We start from the raw sequence: 22138 nt of genomic DNA on the forward strand, positions 1-22138 counted from the left end.
TCCTTACCTGAGCATATGCTTATTGATTGATTTTAGGGAGAGAGGAAAGGAGGGAGTGACTGAGGGGTAGGGGAAGGAGGGAGGGGGAGAGAGGGGAGGGAGAGGGTAAGAGAGTGGGAGAGAAACACTGATATTAGAGAGAAACATCAACAGGGTGCCTCCTGATTGGGGATGGAACCACAACCTTTTGGTGTACTAGACAATGCTCCAACCAACTGAGCCACCTGGCCTGGGCAGTTTTCCTGTCTCTTGGTTTGCTGTCAGGTTGTTATTTACCACTGTCGAGAAAGTGATGGCCTATTAGGTCTTCAACAATTTTTAAAGTTATTGCTTCTGTTCTGCTTTAGACTCTGAGGCTAGATAACCCAGCTTAGTAGATTGTGTGTGAAAGGCTCTGGATGAACCTGAAGGCAGGGATTAAGTCTAAAAATTCTAAGTAGTCTTTATTGTCATTATATCCCCAGAGACATAGGGCAAAATAAATGGAGTAAGTTTTTGTGGGTTCTTCTATGAATCAAATATTTCATACAAGGCCTTTAAAGATACTTATTTTAATTTTTTGTTGTTGTTATTTACTTTTTGATTCTGAGAAACAGTGTAATGTACCTCAGTTTTAAAATCTGAAGACAGGTTCTGAGTCCTAGTTCCACTATTTAGGAGCCAAGAGATCATGGAGAAATAACTCATTCTTTCCAAGTCTCACACTAGCGTATGCAAGGAAGGGGTTACTGCTGCCCACCTCACAGGGCTGTCATAAGCATTAGGAGGACACATGTTAGCTCTAGCACTTAAAAGTGTTCAGTAATTGTGGTCCCTTCTTCCATATCATGCTCCAGCTGGATACAAGTGAGGAATCCCTAAAGTTGTTCTTGTGCCCATGCCATTTAATCAACAATTTTGTTCTAACAGCTTACCGATGTGACTTTTAAAACACCCAGAGAGGTATGCTTCTTTTTTTTTTTTTAACAGTCATTTTTTTTAAGATTTTATTTATTTATTTTTATTTTTAGAAAGGGAAGGGAGGGAGACAGAGAGAGAGAGACAGAGAAACTTCAATGTGCGGTTGCTGGGGCTTATGGCCTGCAACCCAGGCATGTACCCTGGCTGGGAATCGAACCTGGGACACTTTGGTTCCCAGCCCGAGCTCCATCCACTGAGCTACGCCAGCCAGGGTGAGATATGCTTCTTGATGAACATATCATTTCTAAAATTTCAGTGTCAAGAAATGGCATACAATCTTAGAAAGTATTGATATGTGAAATATGGCATGAATACACATATATGAACAAATTGTATTGTTAACCTTTTCTGAAATGTTGGTGGGTTTGGCCTGTTGGCTCAACTAATAACAAACAATTATCATAGTCTCCAATGACTTCAGCATTTCTGAGATATCTATCACAGTAACTTTTTCTATATTCTTCCAAAGAAATACCTAACTGACACATATGGTTATCTGAAAAAATCTAAGAAACAAAGGGGGGTGGGGGGACTAGGATACAAACAATCTCCCAATAATTAATTCTGTGTAACTAAAGAACCTGAAATGAACTTGACTCGCTTAGAAAAAAAGTTGTTTGACCTGGTCAAGTACTCATCTATGGGTTTTTCCAAAGGATTACTATCTCATGGTTCCTATGCTGCTACCTATTTGATTCTTTAGTTACTCAACAAACATTTAAGAAAGTCAATTAAAGCAATCATTTTTATTGAGTTTCTCAAAGTTAATTCTGAGTTTAAGTTGATAATTTTTATACCTTAGCTTACAAAGTTCTTATTATGTAATGACTGTTAACCCTCACAGAGATCATAATCTTTAAACTGCTTTGTTCAGTAGTATATAATTATGGTTCTACCTCTTCATTCAGCAAGGCACTTGTGACCAGTACATGCCTAATGTTTTAGGAATAATCCTTTGAAAGGCAAAGTTAGAGGAATTCCAGCCCGAAAATTAGGATCTCAATAATTTCTTTTTTATTTTTTAATTTTTTAAATTTTATTTTAATCATTGTTCAATTACAGTTTTCTCCTTTTTACTCCCAATCCAGCCCCTCCTCCCACCCCTCCCACCCCTCCCCACTTCCCTCCCATTACCACCCTCCCCTGAGTTTATGACCATGTGTCCTTTAAGTTTGTTCCTGTGGATCTCAATAATTTCTTAGCAAACATGTTCACTGCAATAAAAAATTTTGGCTTTATATGGGCCTTTAACTAGACTATTTCTTCTCATTACATATCACCTGACTCCAGAAATAACCACAATTGCTAATATTTACTGAGCCCTTATAATGTGATAAGTGTAACAATCCTATGGTATAATTATTACTATCATCTCCGTTTTAACATGAGAAAATGAAGGTACAAACCCAGGTCTGGCTTAAAGCCTTTCCTTACAATACTACATTATCCTAACAATGTAATCAATAACAGCTATCAGTTCAAAGGACTGATTTGTTCCTTTATTATCTAGGCCACATACCAGAGCTACTACTGCAAAGCTGAGAAATCCAAATTAAAGAAAACAAATTAGAATCTAACACCACTGCATTTTGGAACATGAATTCCCATATGACTTTTAAGGTGAGTATGCTGCTCCACGAGATAAATAAACAAAAACATTTTCAATAGAAATAGGGGTGAGGGTGGTTGGGAGCACCCTGTTTCTTGCACCCAAGTCCGCCTCTGGGGGCACAACTATAAACACTGGCAGAACTTACGGCCAAGATGGTGGCATAGGTAGATATGCTTTGTTTCCTTGAACAACCAAAAGAAGGACAACAACCAATTTAAAAACAAACAAACAAACAACCCCAGAACTGCCAGAAAATCATACTGTATGGGAAGTCTAACAACCAAAGAATTAAGGAAGAAACATTTGTCCAGACTATGCCACAACACAGCAAAGTGGGTTGCCCCGCCCTGGTGAATAACTAAGGCTCTGTCCCTTACAATGAAACAGGTGCACCAAGTCAAAGAAATATGGCCCAAATGGAAGAACAGATCAAAATTTCAGAAAAAAAGTTAAGTGACAAGGAGATAGCCAACCTATCAGAGGCAGAGTTTAAAACACTGGTAATCAGGATGCTCACAGAAATGATTGAGTATGGCTACAAAATAAAGGAAGAAGTGAAGGCTATGCAAAGTGAAATAAAGAAAAATATTCACAGGGAACCAACAGTGAAGGGAAGGAAACTGGGACCCAAATCCACAATTGGGAGCAGAAGGAAGAAATAAACATTCATCTAGAACAGAATGAAGAAACACAAATTCAAAAAAATGAGGAGAGGCTTAGAAATCTCCAGGACATTTTTAAATGTTCCAACATCTGAATCATAGGGGTGCCAGAAGGAGAAGAGGAAGACCAAGAATTCAAAATTTATTTGAAGAAATCATGAAGAACTTCCCCAACCTGGCAAAGGAAACAGTCTTTCAGGAAGTCCAGGAAGCTCAGAGTCTCCCTTGGACCTAAGGAAGAACATACCAAGGCACATCATAATTATATCAGCCAAGATTAAAGATAAGGAGAGAATCTTAAAAGCAGCAAGAGATAAGGAGACAGTAACCTACAAAGGAGTTCTCATCAGACTGTCAGCTGATTTCTCAAAAGAGACCTTACAGGCAGAAGGGATTGGAAAGATGTATTCCAAGTCTTGAAAGGCAAGGACCTAAATCCAAGATGACTCTATCCAGCCAAGTTATCATTCAGAATGGAAGGGCAGATAAAGTGCTTCCCAGATAAGATCATTTTAAAGGAGTTCATCATCCTAAGCTCTTATTATTATATGAAATGTTAAAAGGACTTATCTGGACTTTCGGCAAGATGGAGGCACAGGTGGACGCACCGTACCTCCCGCACAACCAAGATCAGAACAACAATTTAGAGGCAGAATAACATTCAGAACTGACAGAGAATTTATCTGAATGGAAGTTGGACAGCCAAGAAGTTGAAGTAGACCCGTTCATCCAGACCGGTAGGAGGGGCAAGAGGAGCAGCGGGCGTGGGTAGCGGCGCACGGAAAACAGGGAGAACTGGGCCCATAAGGCAACCAAGTGCATAAGTCTCCCGGGACACGCAAGATTGCAGCGCACAACCCAGGATCCTAGGGGGGTTACTGATGCCCCAGGAGAACGGAGGTACAGACATTGTTCCCTCCTGCCCCCACCCCCACATACAACGCCACAATCTAGCTACTGGGGTGCCTGCCCCGGTGAACACCTAAGGCTCCACCCCTCACCGTAACAGGAGCGACTAGACCAGAAAAAAAAAAAGAAAGAAAAAAAAAAGGAGAGAGAGAGAGAGAGAGAGAGAGACATATCTTCAACAGAAGAACAGCTCAATCCCCCAGGACTCATCCTTTTGAGCGACTAAGAGATAGCCAATCTATCAGATGCACAATTCATAAACACTGGTGATCAGGAAGCTCACGGAATTGGTTGATTTTGGGCGCAAATTAGATGAAAAAATGCAGGTTACCATAAAAGAGATGAAGGAAGATGCACGGGGAACCAATAGTGAAGGGAAGGAAACTGGGACTCAAAACAATAGAGTGGACCAGAAGGATGAAAAAAAACAACCAAACAGGAAAGAATGGAGAAATAAGAATTCAAAAAAACGAGGAGAAGCTTAGGAACCTCCAGGACATATTTAAACGTTCCAATGTCCGAATTATAGGGGTACCAGAAGGGGAAGAGGAAAAGCAAGAGATTGAAAACTTATTTGAACAAATAATAAAGGAGAGCTTCCCCAATCTGGCAAAGGAAATAGACTTCCAAGAAATCCAGGAAGCTCAGAGAGCCCCAAAGAAGTTGGACCCAAGAAGAAACACACCAAGGCACATCATAATTACATTAGCCAAGGTAAAAATGAAGGAGAGAATCCTAGAAGCAACAAGAGATAAGGGGACAGACACCTACAAAGGAGTTCCCATCAGACTGTGAGCTGATTCTCAAAAGAGACCTTACAGGCAAGAAGGGGCTGGAAAGAAATATTCCAAGTCATGAAAGACAAGGACCTACATCCCAGATTGCTCTATCCAGCAAAGCTCTCATTTAGAATGGAAGGGCAGATAAAGTGCTTCTCAGATAAGGTCAAGTTAAAGGAGTTCATCATCACCAAGCCCTTATTTTATGAAATGTTAAAGGGATTTATCTAAGAAAAGAAGATAAAGAAAAAACATGTAGAGTAAAAGGACAGCAAACTCACAATTAACAACCACACCTAAAGCAAAACCAAAAGAAACTAAGCAAACAACTAGAACAGGAACAGAACCACAGAAATGGAGGTCACATGGAAGGTTAGCAACAGGGGAGTGGGAGGAGGACAGAAGGGGAAAAGGTGCAGAGAATAAGTAGCATAGAATGTAGGTTGAAAATAGATAGGAGGAGGGTAAGAATAGTATGGGAAATGTAGAAGCTAAAGAAATTATAAGTATGATACATGGACATGACTAAAGGGGGGGATATGGGTGGAAGAGGGTGTACAGGGTGGAGGGGAGTGAAGGGGGGAAAATGGGACAACTGTAATAGCATAATCAATAAAATATATGAAAAAAAGGACTTATCTAAGAAAAGGGTCAAAATTATGAACAGTAAAATGACAACAAACTCACAACTATCAAGAACTGAACCTAAAAAACAAAAAACAAACTAAGCAGCCCTGACTGGTGTGTAGCTCAGTGGATTGGGTGTGGGCTGCGAACCAAAGGGTTGCCAGTTCGATTCCCAATCAGGACACATGCCTGTGTTGCAGGCCAAGTCCCCAGCAGGGGGCACGTGAGAGGTAACCAGAAACTGATGTTTCTCTCTATCTCTCCTTCCCTACCCCTCTATCTAAAAATGAGCAAATAAAATCTTAAAATACAAACAAACAAAAAACCCCAAAACAAACTAAGCAAACAACTAGAACAGGAACAGAATCACAGAAATGGAGATTACGTGGAGATTACGTGGAGGGTTATCAGCAGGGCTAGAGGGCAGGGGAGAATGGGGGAAAAGGTACAGGGAATAAGAAGCATAAATGGTAGGTACAAAATAGACAGGGGGATGTTAAGAACAGTATACGAAATGGAGAAGCCAAAGAACTTATATGTATGACCCATGGACATGAACTAAGGAAGGGGAATGCTGGAGGGAGGTGGGGTGCAGGGCAGAGTGGGATAAAGGGGAGAAAAAAGTGGGACAACTGTAATAGCATAATCGATAAAATATACTTAAAAAATAAACACTGGCAGAATATTACAGACATTATTAAATGTTCAAAGCGTAACCATGCTATTGTGACTGAAATTTTAAAAAATGTGTCCAAATGTAAGCAACACAAGGGTCAGAAACAGCATTAAAGGAGACCACTAAGTCCACTTCTTATAGGTGGCAAAAACTGGCTTTCATTAATACGAGAAGCATTTCCAGGCTCTTACCATACTAAACCTTGTGTTTTTCCAAGTCCAAACAGGTTTTCTTTCTGGATTAGGTCAGAAATCACTAGGGCAAAGGTAGCTGGCTCACTGAATACTGACTTGCTGCCTTAACTTTGGGGCCAGTGATTTGCTGCCTGAACTTTGAGGCCCGATGATTTATTGTGTGAGTGCTGTTGGGCAACAGTGAGAAGGCTGTCCTGGCTCTCTCTAGAGACTGTCCTCTGTCATTTCTGTTATGTGGCATTTAATTTAATAACCTATCCTGTACTCAGTGCTGTAGATATCCAATAACTCAGAAAGTGATCCAGAAACTACTAGTATGTACCAGTAAACCATGCCTTAAGTGTTGTTTTTAAACCATTCTGTTATGATTCACATATTATAAAATGAGGTATCCTTTTCAGGTTTAGCTTGCTCTTATGCTTCTTGCACTAATGTTTGAGTAGTCTTTGCCTCCCCAACCAAATTCTGAGCTCCCTGAGGTCAGAAACCAACCCATAGAATTCCATCACCACACCTGAGATTTGCTAGCACAAAGCTGGGCTCTACAGATTTGTAGATGAAAATGAAACCAAGAAAAATTTGACTCTGTAATTTCTTAGAACCTCTATCGGAATCACCTGGCAAGTTTGGTGATCTCTGGGAAACAGGATATCAAAATGGTATCTCAGAGAGAGGGCCAGGAATGCACATGTTAAACAAACCAGCCCCTGTGCATGAGATTCTTATGCACACAAAAGTTTGGGAACTAGACAGCTGTTCATGCAGGCAGTTCTTGTTTTATTGTATTTCAATGTAATGCACTTCACATGTGTTGCATTTTTTACAAATTAAAGGCAAGGCCCTCCACCAGCAAAAACATTACAACTTGCTTTACTGTGATACTTTATTCCTGTGGCCTAGAACCAAAACCAAACCTGCAGTATTTCTGAAGCATGCCTGTACAAATAAACACTTACATGCCCTAGATATGTTTCAGACAAGGAATGGGGAAGGTGTAAACAAAATAAAGTTTCAATAACATTTCTAATTTCCATTGCTCTTCTCTTCAGTCCTTCCTCTCACCACTGCCCAAACCATCCTCCTAAAACACAATTCTGATCAAGCCCTTCCTTTTCTCAGAACCTTTCCAACTATGACAAATTAAAACCCATAGACATTCATCTAGCTGTTTGGGCTGCAGAATTTCCATCCTAGACCCATGGCCCAATTTGTCTGTAACCTCACAGAGAAGGCCCCAGCGCTGGTAAATGCTGTGGTGACTTACTCCAAGCCAGGATTGGCCACACACTCTGGCACTATACCAAAGTTGAGATGATTCCTCCAACCCCTTCTGAGATCCCAAAAACTATTCAGAGCTTGAAAAAATTAGTCAATAGTGCTCAAACTGGTAGCTTCCAACAGTTCAGTCATGGAAACTCTGCTGAACGCTTTGATGGCCACTAAGGTGTGGGTGTGGTTTGACATCAGCCAGATCACAGGCAAGTGTGGTGTCACTGGCTACAATGTTTGAAGATCCATCTTTTACATCTGTTTCTTTCTGGTTTATTATTTTAATGTTCTTGAACCATGAGTGATCAGAATGGTATTTGAATAAAAAAATTTCAAAAGAAAACATAAATTAAAACCCACAGTTGGAAGCTTGTCCTTTAAGAATCTTTATGGCCCTGACCAGCTTGGCTCAGTTGGTTGGGTCTACTCCAGCAAAGTGAAAGTTCGAAGGTTGATTCCTGGTCAAGGCACATGCCTGGGTTATGGACCAGGTCCCTGGCTGGCAGCATGCCAGAGGCAACGCATCCATGTCTCTGTCACACACTGATGTTTCTCTCCCTCTTCTGCTCTCACTTCTCTCTAAAAATAAGTAAAATCTTAAAAAAAAAGAGTGTGTACAGCCTGCTCACAATCAACACAACTTTTTAAAGAGTACAAATTCTGCAGCCAGAATGACTGAGTTCAAACCCCAGCTCCACCAATTATTAGTTGTGTGACCTCAAGCAAGTCACCTAAACTGTTCCTCAGTTTCCTCATCTGTGAAATGGAGATGTTCATAGCATCTTCCTGACTGGATTGTGGATTAGATAAATTTACCTATGCACAGCCCTCAGAATAGTGCCTGGGACATATTAAGTGCAATTTAAGTGTTAACTATTACTATTATTGTGATTATCCCCTACTATTCACCTATTCACACTCTAGTCCCATATATTAATTCCTGCTCCTTGCTCATCTTTCCATATCACACTGTTTCCTCCATCCGTAACACAGTTCCACACCATCTCTGGGTCAAGTGTCCAGATGACAAGACCCAAATTAACTTTCATTTGAATGTCTTTAATGACTAACTACCTCCACACTCAAATTAATCCTTCCTGCCTCTGTGCACTAACTTAATCTTTATTTGTGCATGTCTTGCCATTTCATAGACTATAATGTCCCTGGAGAAGCTGGTATAGTTTAGTCATGGAAATGGAAATTCCTATGGTCATGGAAATGAGACTTGGGTTCCAAAGCAGGTCCCACTTATTCTCCCTGAGTCTCCTATTTCCCACTTATGAATTCAGGAAAATAGTATCTACTGCGAATGAGGTTTAAGGGATAACTTCTATCTATAGCTATTCAAAAAGCCTACTGTATGGTAGTACTGTTAAAATAATAGTTGTGTTTACTGAGTGCCACCTACCTTAAGTACTGACAGCACCATAGAGCACATGGTATACCCAGGTTAGCTGTTTAAAACAGCCATAACAAAAACAAACCAAACAACTCATTCAGCACGTGCAGTCAGCACAGGCTGTGGGGTGTGCCTGAGGGTGGAGGGGAGAGTAAATCTGTTTCCTTCGTATAGGTCTTTCACAGTATGACCCGAGGGCCACCCCCAATGAACCAACCAATGGGCTTCGGCGGGGATGGCTCAACAGCGACATTTGAGGGCACAAGAGCTTCTGGGCTCTCACTTTATCCTCTCCACGAAAGTAGGAGGGCAGCCCTCTCGGGCACTGACAGGGCTGCCTCTTGCCCTGCCAAAGATTACCAGTTAGACCCACAGACTGAATTTCACTTGCTGGTTTTTTCCCCCCCTAAAGAAAACTTCGTTTCGCACAAGCTCAGATTTTTGCCCGTAAGCTTGGGATCACAGAACTGGTTACAGCCTAATCCCACTGTGAGTGCGCGGTTTCACTTTCGCCTTCATTACCCTATTTTTTAAGAATGTATTTATTAATGAGAGGGGGGGGAGGGATGGAGGGAGAGAGAGAGAGAGGGAGAGAAATATATCGATGGGTTGCTTCTCATGCGCCATGACTAGGGACGGAACCCACAACCTTTTCGTGTGCGGGGACGACAAGCTCCAACCAACTGAGCCACCCAACCAGGGCCCGTTACCCTATTTTAAAAGGGGAGCAATCGTTTCGTCTTGTATGGCATATAGTGCCTCGCCAATTAGACCTGAAGCCCAGCCTGGCATCAAGAGCCTAATCGATTCTGAACATGTTGTCGTAGTCTGAAGCAGATGCTCCTCTGGGTCAGGCGCTCCGTCGTCTCCCCACCAGGTGTGGGGAAACGACGCCCCCTCCTCCCGCTGGGGAGATTCTGGAGAGGAGGCTGACGCTAACTTGGGAGGGGGAAACAGGAGAGACCCAGAGACCCGCCGTGCCGACGTGGGCTTCTCGGGAGAGATGGGGAAGTTGGCCAAGTTGGGGTCCAAGCCTTGAGTCCACGACTGCAACTGCTCAGGAGAGCCCTGCGTGCCTCCTCGGACCTCTAACCCCATGCCCGTCCTCCACATCCCGTCCTTACATCGAGCCCAGGTCGCCCACTTTCTATTATCCTCCGCGGCGCTGCTTACCACTGCGATCATCCCGAGGCTCACCCGGCGGTCGCCCCCTACCTGGACCCTGCGGAAGCAGAAGAGGAGTTGGCAGCTTCACTCCCGGAAGTAACTTAAGACGGCGAAGGAGAGTGCCCGGCCTTCCCGACCATAGATGAGAGGTCGCACTGTTTCCCAGCCCCCTGAACCCCGCAACCTCCCTGCTGCCTAGAGCGGCCACTCCCAGGCCGAGGACTTTGACGCATGCGTACTATGGTCGATCTCGCCCTTTCCTCTTCAGGGACCGCTTGGGGCCATGGAGTAACTATTGTCCTGAGCTTGAGTCAGGTGTTTGTGTCCGCTACTCTGAGGCGGCTGTTTCTGAGGAAATTTGCCCAGAAGTTAAAACAATATTACAAGTCCTCACTGTACTTCCATAGTTTTCTTTTGCTTTCCCATTTTTACGTAGAAAATCAGGGCCATGGCTAAAGTATCATTTAGAATAGGAATTAAAATGACCTTACTGCGTTTTTTAATGTTTTAAATCGTTAAGTTTATCATTTGGGTGACGTTTTCTACCTATCAAATTACTAAAGAGTAAAAAGATTGGTAACGACTTGTGTTAGTGCCAGGAGTGTGTGAACTCATTTTTCTGGAGGATAATCTGGCAATACGTATCAGCATTGTGTGTGTGTGTGTGTGTGTGTGTGTGTGTTAAAAGACGTAATATAAAAATTACCGTTTTAACCATTTTACGTGGACAGTTCAGTGGCATTAAGTATAACCACATTGTTGTGCAACCATCATTTTACCATACATTTTCAGGACTTTTTTTTTAATCTTCCCAAACTGAAATTCCATGCTCATTTAACCCCTCCTCATGGTCCTATCCCCCAGCCTCTGGTAACCCCTCATTCTACTTCCTGTCTCTCTGAATTTGACTACTCTAGGTACCACACATAACTTCAATAGTACAGTATTTTGTTGTGAGTGACTTATTTCACTTAGTATAATGTCCTCAAGGTTCATATAGGTTGTAGCACATACCAGAATTTCCTTCCTTTTTAAGGCTGAATAATTTTCCAGTGTATGTATATATCACATTTTGTCTATTCATTTGTTGATAGACACTCTGGTTGTTTTCACCTTTGGGTTGTTGTGAATAATGCTGCTAATAAATGAGTGTATAAATACTTGTTCAAACTTATAGATTCACTTGTGTTGGCTGCATGTTCAAAAGTGGAATTGCTGCCTCCTATAATTCTATTTTTAATTTTTAAAGAGCTATCATACTATGCCCTGTCTGGGTTGCTCAGTTGGTTGGAGTGTCATCTCCTAAATCAAATGGTTGCAAGCTTGGTCCCCAGTCAAGGCACGTACCTAGGTTGTGGGTCAGATCCCTGGGTGAGGCGTGTATAGGAGGCAACCAATTGATGTTTCTCTCTCACATCGATGTCTCTCTTTCTCACTTTCAAGTTAATAAGTATATCCTTGGGTGGGAATTAAAAAAAATTAAGACTCACTATATTGTTATCCATAGTGGCTTCACTGTTTTACACTTCTACTAGCTGTGCACAAAGTTCTAATTTTTCATCCAGTGGGTGTGAAATGGCATCTCAGTGTGGTTTTGATTTGCATTAGTGATATTGAGCATCTTTTCATGTGATCATTGGTCATTTGCATAGCTTCTCTGAGAACTATTTGTTCAAATCCTTTTTCCATTTAAATTTTTTTTAAAGATTATTTATTTATTTTTAGAGAGAGGAGAAGGGAGGGAGAAAGAGCAGGAGAGAAACATTGATGAGCTAGAGAAACATCAATCCGTTGCTTCTTGTACATGCCCTGGGACTGAAACCGCCACCCAGTCACGCGTCCTAATCTGGAATGGAACTGGGGACTTTAGGTTCCGTGGAACAATGCGCAACCAACTGAGCCACATCAGTCAATGCAATTCAAATCCTTTGTCCATTTTAAAAATTGGATTGCTTGTTTTTGAGTTGTCAAGTTGTATGAATTATTTACATTTTATGGGTATAGCCCTTTATTATATATGTAATTTACAAATATTTTTTCCAATTTCATTGTTGCCATTTCATCTTATGGATAGTGTCCTTCGATACACAAGTGTTTTTATTTTTGATGTAGTTCAAATTATCTATTTTCCTTCTGTTGCCTGTGTTTTTTGTGTCATAGTCAGAAAATCATCGCCAAACCCAACATTATGGAGATTTTCCCCTTTGTTTCTTCTAAGAATCTTATAGTTTTAGTTCCTACATTTAGATATTTGGTCTATTCTGAGTTATTTTTTATGTTGTGTTAAGTAAGGGTCCGACTTCATTCTTTTGCATGTGGATGTTTAGCTTTCCCAGCACCATTGTTGAAAAGAGTATCCTTTCCCCAAAATTGGCCAGAGAATATATATGCGTATATGTATAGCCCATGGACAGGGAGAACAATGAGGTGATGGCAGGGGGTGGAGGTTGAAGAGACAGGGGCTGGGTTGAGGGAGGCAAATTGGGGGATAAGTGGGGATATCTGTAATAGTGTGAACAGTAAGAAAAAAAAGGAGAGCATCCTTCCTCCATTGAGTGATCTTGACATCCTTGTAGCAAATCATTTGACCATATATGCCAGGGTTTATTTTGGGGCTTTCCATTTAGTTAGTTTCTGTCTTTCTTTATGCCAGTTTTAATAAAAACCAGAGTGTTTTGATTACTAAATCTCTGTTGTAAACTTGGATGTTTATTTAATTTAAATTACTTAAATTTAACTTAAAGTGGCTATATGGGGCTAATACTTTTAATTTAGTTTTTAAGCTGAAACAAGAAGGCAGAAACATTTCAAGCTTGAGGTTTGACTACTTGTCATATTGGGTTTTTTTTCTGCCCCCATTCCAGTTGAACTCTAGAATTCACATTCACTTTCTGTTCCTCACATTAGGGATAGTGGGAATAATTACCTGCATATAAATTTCCATTGACTGAGGCAAGGAAAAAGGCTTTGTTGTGGGACTGCTACCAAACTCAAGGGGTTAACCACATGGGGTGTTCTATTCAAGAATGAGATGTGGTTGTCTCAAGGATGATTTGTATTTTTGTAGCAAGAAAAGGAAACAGGATTAATATCCAAAGCTCTGTTTCCAGGAAGGGAGGCTTAGACATTGCTTATATTCACTATTTGGTCAACTACATGTTGATTTCTTCTTTGCAGTTGGCTACATTTATACATTAGGTTCCTGCCAAGCTCATCCTGTTTACAATTGGTGTGCAAAATACATTTTAACATTTAGCAAGAATAGCATGTAGTAAGAATGGCTCAGGCCTTGAGATCCTTGTCCTATATAACAGGACCTTGTGGGGAAAATATGACCAGACTCTTATTTGTTCTTTAGAGTACTTAATATTTTGGGGCAAGCAGGGGATGATGATGACAATGGTAATTTTTTTCAAAAAGCACAGGTAGCTTGTACTCAACATTCCTTCAAACCTAAGAATGTGAATGCAGGGAAATGTGACAGCGGCAAGTGAGTACTATAATCGTACCTTACATTTACTTATACAGTGCTTTACAATTCACATACATTATCACCACTGATCCTTAACCGTATTCAGTGGGTAAGGAAATGGAGGTTGAGGTTGAATAAGTCCTAGACCTAATAAATGGCAGAGTTAACCAATTTCGTAGTTGACTTTTGTGAAAGATCAAGGTGAATTCATTCACTCTGCCTACGTTTGTTGAGCTTATACTATGTGTCAGCACTGTTGCAGGCTCTGGGGATCAGCGGCAACCCCCAAAACTACTTTAGTCAAGACTTCATCTGCTTTCCTCTCCACTGCCAGTGGCTAATGTGGTAGATAAGGTCTTGCTTGTAACTCTCCCTCCTATTATTATTATTGCAGCATCTTGCTCTTTCTCTTAAAGAGATAGATTATTGTGCTTCCAAGGGCAGGTTTGATTCCTGCTTGACTTTTCCCTGTTTCCCCAAGTTAAACTCTAATAGGGCAGGGACCTTGTCTTTTCTGTTCATTACTGTGTCCCCACTCCTTTTAGTGTGCCTGGCACACAATAGGAACCCAGGAAATATTTGTTCATTGACTGGAAGTCACGACACGCCTACTTCTAAAGTGAATGCCCTGCGGCCTGGTCTCAGTCTCACAACTTAGAACAGGCCCTGGGGACTTCCAGGAGGATAGGCACGCCCCTCCTCTGTCCCAAGGAGTGAAGGGAAGCACGGCCCTGACCCCGCCCCCGCCGTGACGCACGTGACGCGCGCCGGCGCGCGCTGTTTCCGGAACTCGCTGCCGGGGTCTCTGCCACTGCTTCCTTCTCCGCCGGTGCCGTGCCAGCGGAACTCTGCGAGTAGAACAGCCTGGTTCGGCCCGGGCGGAGCCGGGGTTCCGGCCTCCGTACAGAATGGAGATAATCAGGAGCAGTGCGTGTCCAGCATGCACCTCCCTGGGTCCCGGCGGTTCCCCTCACTGGGTCTGCTAGGCCCGGACAACAGTCGGCCGATTTGCTTGATCGGCCTGAGGCTGAGGCAGCTTGTCAGGAGTTTGCCCCCCTAACCCTGTGTGCCTCTTGGGGGCTTGTCTTTCTCTGGGCCGTGCGCCCCTCGGGGCCTAGTTCTCCTGCCCCGGCACCCCTCAGGGCCTTGCTTTTTCCTGATCCGTACACCCTCAGCCCTTGTTCCCTTTCGGCCCATGCATCCTTCGGAGACTTGACGCCGTCCGTTTTTTAGCGTCCCTCCAGGACTTGCCCTCCAGCCCCAGGCCTTCGGAATTCCTCCGCTCTCCTTCCCTCTCCCCTTAGGCGCTTGTGGGCAGGCAACCAGGCCACTGGTTCTGAGCTTCTCGGTTTCTCCACAGATTTTAAGAGTAATCTTCATAAAGTGTACCAGGCCATAGAGGAAGCGGACTTCCTTGCCATCGATGGGGAGTTTTCAGGTATCCCTCGCTTACAAGCTCGCGGCTAACACCTTGCATTGCGTAGCTAGGACGAATCCTGACACCCTGCCCCTAACTTTTGCCTGCTGGCCCGTTTTCCCTGTTTATATCCTTGGGCAAGTTCCACGAGTCTTCAACATTTCCTCTTAAATGTTTCAGGAGCAGGGAAGTAGATTTGTGATTATTGGTGCTCTGAGGGTTGCAGAGACAATATGGTTTCGATGCTGCTTAAAACGTTTTGACAGAGGGGTTGTAGAGAGCTTGACGTTTAGGGTCAGGGTTTTTTGGGTGTGTGGTAAAATATAAGAAAATTGACCATTTTAAGTAGTTTTACAGTTAACTCTCGTAAAGTACATTCACATTGTTGTATATCCATCTCATGAACTTTTTCGTCTTCTCAAACGGAAACTATCCATCGAAAAACAACTTCCAGTTCCTCCCTCCTCTCCCCGCCTCTGGCATCCACTGTTTCTGTCTCTGTGAATTTGACTATTCTAGACATTTCCGTAAGTGGAGTCATACAATATTTGCCCTTTGTGACCGACTTCAGGGTTGGGCTTTATGCATTTGTGGAAGTGTTCATTGCTTACCTTGGCATGGGTGTATACGTGTGTGTAGTACTTCACCAACACAATTGCAAGGATTTTTTTCCTTTGGGTAAAAGACTAATTTTTAAATCGTTCAAGTCAGTATGAACAGTAGACTATCTTTGGTATAAGCATCCACTTCCCCTGTCCGATTTTACATATTTAAAAGACTCAGCTCTTTCTGAAGGAATCCATGCTGGGATTCCTTGGTTTTAATTATACATGCCTTTTGTAGTTGGAGTCAATTCTGTGGGAAGCTAAGAGTTTTCACCAGAAATCATTTTCTATTGACCTTGAAAGTACCTTTGTTGTGTAGATGTTATTCCAAACTGTTGGCCAACACTGAGACTCTTAACAATAATATACTTCAGAATTTGCTGATACCAGATTGTGCGTTAAATTTTGAAAGCAACACAACTTAATTATAGAGGTTGTTTTCTTTAATCATTACTGTGTTTTGAAACCTGTTTTAGACACTGGAACTGCCTAATCTCATATTGAAACATTCACATCTCTAAATTTGTTATTATAGAGTTTAGGTTGGTGACCACTGAAATGAATGCTAATTTTGAAAAAGTGAAGTAAGGAGCACTTTGTAATTCATGAGAATATAAAATTATAGAGCCATGGAATAGTTTTTTTACATTAAAAATGACATTTTTACATTAGCATTTACTAAAAAGTTAACTTTTCTTAAAATCTAGGAATCAGTGATGGACCTTCAGTCACCGCATTAACAAATGGTTTTGATACTCCGGAAGAAAGGTATCAGAAGCTTAAAAAGGTAAGTGGTTGTGCTAGAAAATCTTCTTTTCCCCCATGTTGGTCCTCCTTATGTTGAATTATAGAGAAATACAGTCATTAAACTAGCACATTGACTTCTCAACCCCAGCTGTGAAACAGCATTTTAGTATTATTTTAAAACAACAGCAAAAATAATTGTTTGCTGGAAAACGTTTTTGGGGAAGGTTTAGTATTTCCATTGTTAATTTGATGTATAGGAAATATGATACAGTTACTTTGATCATTTGAAAATAGGCCTAATATGATGATGCTCTGGGTGGTGGATAGGTGCTTAATTGGGAAAAACATCAAGAAATGCATATAAATTAATAATGCTTCTAATACATAATCTGTAATCTGTTCTAATTGGAAGTATTCTGCTGAAGTCAAATTGAGTAATTAGCCTAATTGAGAATAGTGTTGCTTGATAGAATATATGGCATTGTTTTGACAGATGTTTTATTTCCCTTTTCCAGCATTCCATGGACTTTTTGCTGTTTCAGTTTGGCCTTTGCACTTTTAAGTATGACTACATAAATTCAAAGTAGGTTGTTTTAACAAGTGGTGGGAATTCTTTTGTTATGGTGTAATATAACCTTCTAAATCTCCTTTTGTCTTATTTTTCCAGGTATATAATAAAGTCATTTAACTTCTATGTTTTCCCGAAACCCTTCAATAGATCCTCCCCAGATGTCAAATTTGTTTGTCAGGTTAGTAGCATAATTGAATTTTGTTTAGTTTAGTTTTTTTTTTTTCCTGCTGTGGCTTGCTGATAGGTCAGTGTGGATATGTGGAATCAGAATTCTCTTTAAAATTTGGTTCTGCCACTAACTTTGGGCTTTGAGCAAATCATTTAACCTTTCTGACCTTCAGTTGTAGGGTTGTAAATTAATCACACTGCTATCTCCCGCCTTACTTCGAAATGAATTAAGAAATCAAGTGATAAGCAAAAATCCGAACTTAGCTTTATTATTAGTAATACTTTGAGAACTGCACGAAGTGGTCCAGGTATAGCCACAGAATGGCTTTGAGAATTTGGCTTCGTAATGCAGCTCTATTTGGGGTTTTAATATCTTGCACCTGAATTGCACTTACAGCTTAGGACCTGCAGACTTCCATCTCATTCTTTACGTACCCACCTCCAAGAGTAGAGCTTTATTTTTTGGAAGAGCAGAATATGTGCTTATCCTGTCTAAAAAGAGAGAACCCAAGAGTTAAACTACATACATTTAGTTCCTTTTCCCAAACTTACCCATTAGTAAAGGGAGGATGGTTCCCTCCACAGGAGGAGAGGACTTACTTTGTGAGCCAAGGTAAGCATACGGGAGATTCTCCCTTATAACATCCCCTTTAGGGTTGTTGTAGCTGACCTGATACATGCTCAGTAAATATCAATTTCCTTTTTCTTTGCTCTTAATAATCTGTTATAATGGATAAGGAGAATGTGAATAAGTATTTTAGTGTGGATATGTGATTAAAGATGAGTGTTAATCTTTTTCCACTTATAGTCTTGTGCCCTAGCTTCTCTCTCAGTAGGAACATTAGTTCATTTGAGTCTTCCTGACTTTCCTTTCTCCTGCATGTAAGTAGTAATGCAGTTAAGAAATCCTGAAGGGAAGAGTTTTGAGTGACTGAGTCATGTCAGATTCTTTCTGTAATAAGGCAGATAATAGCAAATAAAATGGAGAGATAATCTCAGTTATGTTTGGGGCTGAAGAGAAAACATGGACGTAATTTTGGTTTTGTAACCTGTTTTCTTAAATTAGCAAACAAACCATAGTTGATATTTTCTTTGTCCTACGATTAGTTAACAGCTATTTAACAGTCACCTTGGTATATGATACTTAAATAAAGAGTATTTGTAGATTCTTCACTGAGAGAAAAATAGGCTTAGTTTGGAAATTTGTGTGGCTCCAGTTTTCCAGCAGTACCAGCAGAAGAGAGTTACTTAAAGTGGGTTCCATGGCTTTAGCCAGAAGTTACAAAAAAAACAACCCTGAAGATTCTACCAACAAACTCTTAATAATAATCAGATATAGTAAATTAGCAGGAATCAAAATCAGTGCTCAAATATCAGTGCATTTCTATATACTGTTCAGTTATACAGTGTTAGGTGAAATAAGTTTTATAGAGAAAGATAAATACTGTATGATCTCACTTCAGTATGAATTAAAAAAAATTGAACTAAAAAAACAGTGGCATTGAGGCACGTTAGGGATGATTCTCTGTTCTAAAAGATCAACACAAATAAGGTTATTCTAGGAAATACATTGGAAACAGTTTAGAGGAACTCTATCCATTGTACATAGCCATGTTGTGACTATACCTGGAGTACTTCATACAGTTCTAGTTGCTATCCATTCCTTAAAGAAGAAAAAGGTACAGACTTGAAGACAAGCCAGAGACTAATGTTTTAAATGGAAGGAGTGCTAAAAAGGCTGTAATTCTCTAGGCAGGAAAAGCAAAGACAGAGAAAAGGTTTAGACTCAGCATGTAAACTTGTGATTTATATGGATAAGGTAAATGATTGTGTCTTTGAATTTTCTTTTTTCCTCCATCTAAGGTGGGTTTGGTTTTGTTTAGAATTCTATGACTGCAGCATAGTCATATGTTATAAGGGAGTTAGGACCTGGAGTCAACAAGTAGGGTGAAAATCACATCTAGTCAAAAATCACTCTTCAGAAGCTGTTATCACCCTTACAGTAGATGGATATGGGGGCGGGGATAAAGCAACCTAATGTGCTATTTGAAAAGCAATATCTGTACTCACAGTGAGATGCTCACACACTAGGCTGGATATGGAGGGATGGGCAGACTGAGAACCAAACACGCTCCCAGTGAATGTGCCCTGAATGACAGGCAGAATAGCACGGCATTTACATTGTTTTCATCTCCTCTTTTTCTTCTCCTTTTTTCTGGCTAAACATCTGAAGTTGAATTAATGGAAGATGATACACATGGTGAAAAATGAAACATTGCTGCTATCTATAGAGTAGAAAATGAGTTTTTTTTGTAATGCTCTCTTCTCCAAACCTCTTCCCATTTCACTTCTTTTTCTAGATTTTTATGAGCATGTATACTTATATCCATATGTCTACACACATATACAGAATTTTAGCTTTTTCTTTAATATACACAGAATTCTAATATTCATATTTTATATAAGTTGCATTTCTCACTTAACACATCCTTATATTCCATAGTACAGATATGTATAAGTTTATTGAATTGGAATTTAGAAGCTTTCCAATGGTTCCCAATTTAAATAGTGCTATAGTCAAATCCATGTGCAGTATACTTTTGTGTATATATAGGAGTATTTTTATAGGACAGATTTTCTAGCAGTGGAATTGCCTTCCCAAATAGCTGCATTCATCTCTTGAATCCTGAAAATGGTGCATTTAACACAAACCAAAGGTGGTGGATAGTAAACCACAAATAGATTTTGTTGACTCAACGGATTGAAAAAAATTATAGTAAAATTACATTATGTAAAATTTATTATTTTTAGTGGTTTTAAGTTCAGTGGCATTAGGCACATTTACATTATTTTGGTTACATGTGCAACCTAAGTTTGGCTGGAAAATACATAGCTTCAGAAATGGAATAGATGAATCTTTGACTCTGGATTTTTAAAGAGGAGGAAGTTAAGATGTTTTGGAATCTAGTTACAAGAGGGGCAAGAATGCCTATCCATAGTACATCTTTCAATGCTTCTGTCAGTGATGGAGTATGTAGGTGGGCAGAATTACAAGACTACGCAAGCAAGGTGGCTTGTGGCCCAAGTCAGAAGACATTGGGTCTTGGTTCAGAACAGAATAAAAATGGAAGACGTCAGGAGAAAGGTTGCTTGTTTTAAAACTGTAGAAAACCTGGCCATGATGGAAAATGATGTAAATGTACCTGAGTGTGTGTGTGTGTGTGTGTGTATAAGAGTGTCTTTTTATATTCCACCATATTTGAAAAATAATTTGTGTGGGCTAATAAGATTATAAGGTTTTAATGGAAGATTACAAAATATAAATTAAAACATTGGAAGAAAAGAAAAATGCAGATGTGATTACTGTAGTATGATTAGAACACAGAATTTGTGCCAGAGCAAGTCTCTACTCTTTACTTTTCAGCTTTCTACCATCTAAGAAAAGGGGGAAACACATGATCTGTGGCCATAGGATCAAAACAAACCAGAGCTCAGGAGAAGTTCAGCTTTGCTGAGACTAGAGACCTCAGAACATTTCCCTGTCCATTATCACAAAGAAATCATTAATGCAGACCTTGTCTTTTCTCTCAAGTGAATGCTGTAATGAGTTTAATGGGACAGTACCATGCCCCTCAATCTAGACTAATGGTATAATGTCAAAGTACAGTTCAGGAAAGGTAGTTCTGTGAGAGGTGAGATTAAAATGATTCAAATGCTTTGCCTTTTCATGTTCAGACTTAAAACAACAGTAAAATTAGAGTAACTAGAGTAATGTTTTCTACTCTTCAGTCAGCTTGAGTAAGGATTTTGTGATTTTGCCATATTTATGTACATTGTGTAATTTATTTACTTGATGTTTTAATTTAAATTTACTTACATATTTTGACTCACTCTAGGTTTGAGATGTTTGTTTAATAAGGCTTATTACTGGGAACTTTTGTCTATTTTGATCTTGAATGTAAAGAACATCCAGTGAAGATCTAATTTGTGAATAGTGATGTTTTATAGTTTGACATGGATAGTGATATGAGTGAGCTAACTTGAACCTGGGTGAGATAATACAAATACATTTTACTTCTACTTATAGTCATTTGGGTCAGTATAGTGATAAGGAGTTTTCTGCCTATTGAGAGAATGTATATTCACCAAGTAAGATTTCCTTATATATTGTGAAACAAAGGGTATTTGTTTTATAAGCTATAAAGGAGCAGAGCCTGGATAATTTAAGTAAATGAATAGATTGATTGGCAGGCTGGGTGTAGAAATCCCTTGTCTTCTCATCCTTGGCATGTTGGTTCTTTGCCTGGTTGCCTATATTTACTCACGTGAGTTACTTGTCTGCTTCTGTTTACACACCTGCCCCTAACATCACTGACATGTATGTTCTGTGTTCTTTTGTTTCAGAGCTCAAGTATTGACTTTCTGGCAAGCCAAGGATTTGATTTTAATAAGGTTTTTCGCAATGGTAAGATTATGCGTGACTTGTCTTTAGAACTTGTAAATGTGGATTCGGTTGAGAATTATCTTTTTGTGCTTGTTCTCTGAGAGAGAACCTCAGATTTCTAGTACATTACATGCAGCCTTAGTTTATTCTATGTGATTTACTCACCTAACACCTGTGGGGAACACTTCTGTTTTTTTTTCAGTGAGGAAAATGGTATGACATTGTACTTTAAAAAGTAGCTGTATTCTCATAATCCCATAATGAAAAACTCCCTTTTCCTATTGGTGCTTGTTTTATAATTGTAGGTGGTTTCTCTGTTTCTCACGGGAGGAAAAGTCTGCACAGTCTGTACGGTCATGATGGCTAACTTGCTGGTGTGCGAGATTGCTGGGCACCCTGCAACAAGGGACTGTGTCTCATCCTGTGCCCTTGGTCCATAGCACGATTCTTCTTTTCAAGG

At 40.3% G+C, this 22138-nt stretch overlaps 3 protein-coding genes and 1 pseudogene across 6 annotated transcripts in view; 3 read left to right on the top strand and 1 right to left on the bottom strand.

The window, feature by feature from the left end:
- The window catches only part of BFAR (bifunctional apoptosis regulator), a 29250-nt gene extending 18851 nt beyond the window's left edge, over window positions 1-10399 (bottom strand). Inside the window, exon 1 of one of the 2 annotated variants that reach the window (XM_028517044.2) lies at window positions 10261-10399. The gene's annotated coding sequence lies outside the window, so the exon portion shown is untranslated. The remainder of the gene's footprint in view (window positions 1-10260) is intronic. The other variant, XM_028517060.2, reaches the window with a different exon arrangement.
- On the top strand, window positions 7618-7929 carry LOC114500396 (annotated as a pseudogene).
- Window positions 9274-10425, top strand: LOC118499373. Its single transcript, XM_036020085.1, has 2 exons — window positions 9274-9576; window positions 9915-10425. Exons 1-2 carry the CDS (start codon window positions 9274-9276, stop codon window positions 10398-10400), a joined length of 789 nt encoding a protein of 262 aa, XP_035875978.1. The 3' UTR covers window positions 10401-10425.
- Window positions 10426-14469: 4044 nt separating this feature from the next.
- Window positions 14470-22138, top strand: part of PARN (poly(A)-specific ribonuclease) — a 175481-nt gene continuing 167812 nt past the window's right edge. For 2 of the 3 annotated variants that reach the window (XM_036020915.1, XM_036020916.1), the window contains exons 1-6: window positions 14489-14653; window positions 15087-15164; window positions 16456-16535; window positions 17011-17078; window positions 17163-17244; window positions 21639-21699. In XM_036020915.1, coding sequence (XP_035876808.1) covers window positions 14635-14653; window positions 15087-15164; window positions 16456-16535; window positions 17011-17078; window positions 17163-17244; window positions 21639-21699 — 388 coding nt within the window. In that variant the 5' untranslated portion in view covers window positions 14489-14634. Of the gene's footprint in view, window positions 14654-15086; window positions 15165-16455; window positions 16536-17010; window positions 17079-17162; window positions 17245-21638; window positions 21700-22138 lie in introns of all 3 variants that reach the window. The other variant, XM_028512738.1, reaches the window with a different exon arrangement.

This window comes from Phyllostomus discolor, chromosome 3 (genome assembly GCF_004126475.2).
Source record: "Phyllostomus discolor isolate MPI-MPIP mPhyDis1 chromosome 3, mPhyDis1.pri.v3, whole genome shotgun sequence".
NCBI lineage: Eukaryota > Metazoa > Chordata > Mammalia > Chiroptera > Phyllostomidae > Phyllostomus > Phyllostomus discolor.

Coding starts and splice junctions, on each gene's coding strand:
- LOC118499373 (XM_036020085.1), top strand. CDS start 9,274: ATGACCCGAGGGCCACCCCCAATGAACCAACCAATGGGCTTCGGCGGG. Junction 9,577..9,914: donor GGTTACAGCCTAATCCCACT/GTGAGTGCGCGG, acceptor ATGTTGTCGTAG/TCTGAAGCAGATGCTCCTCT.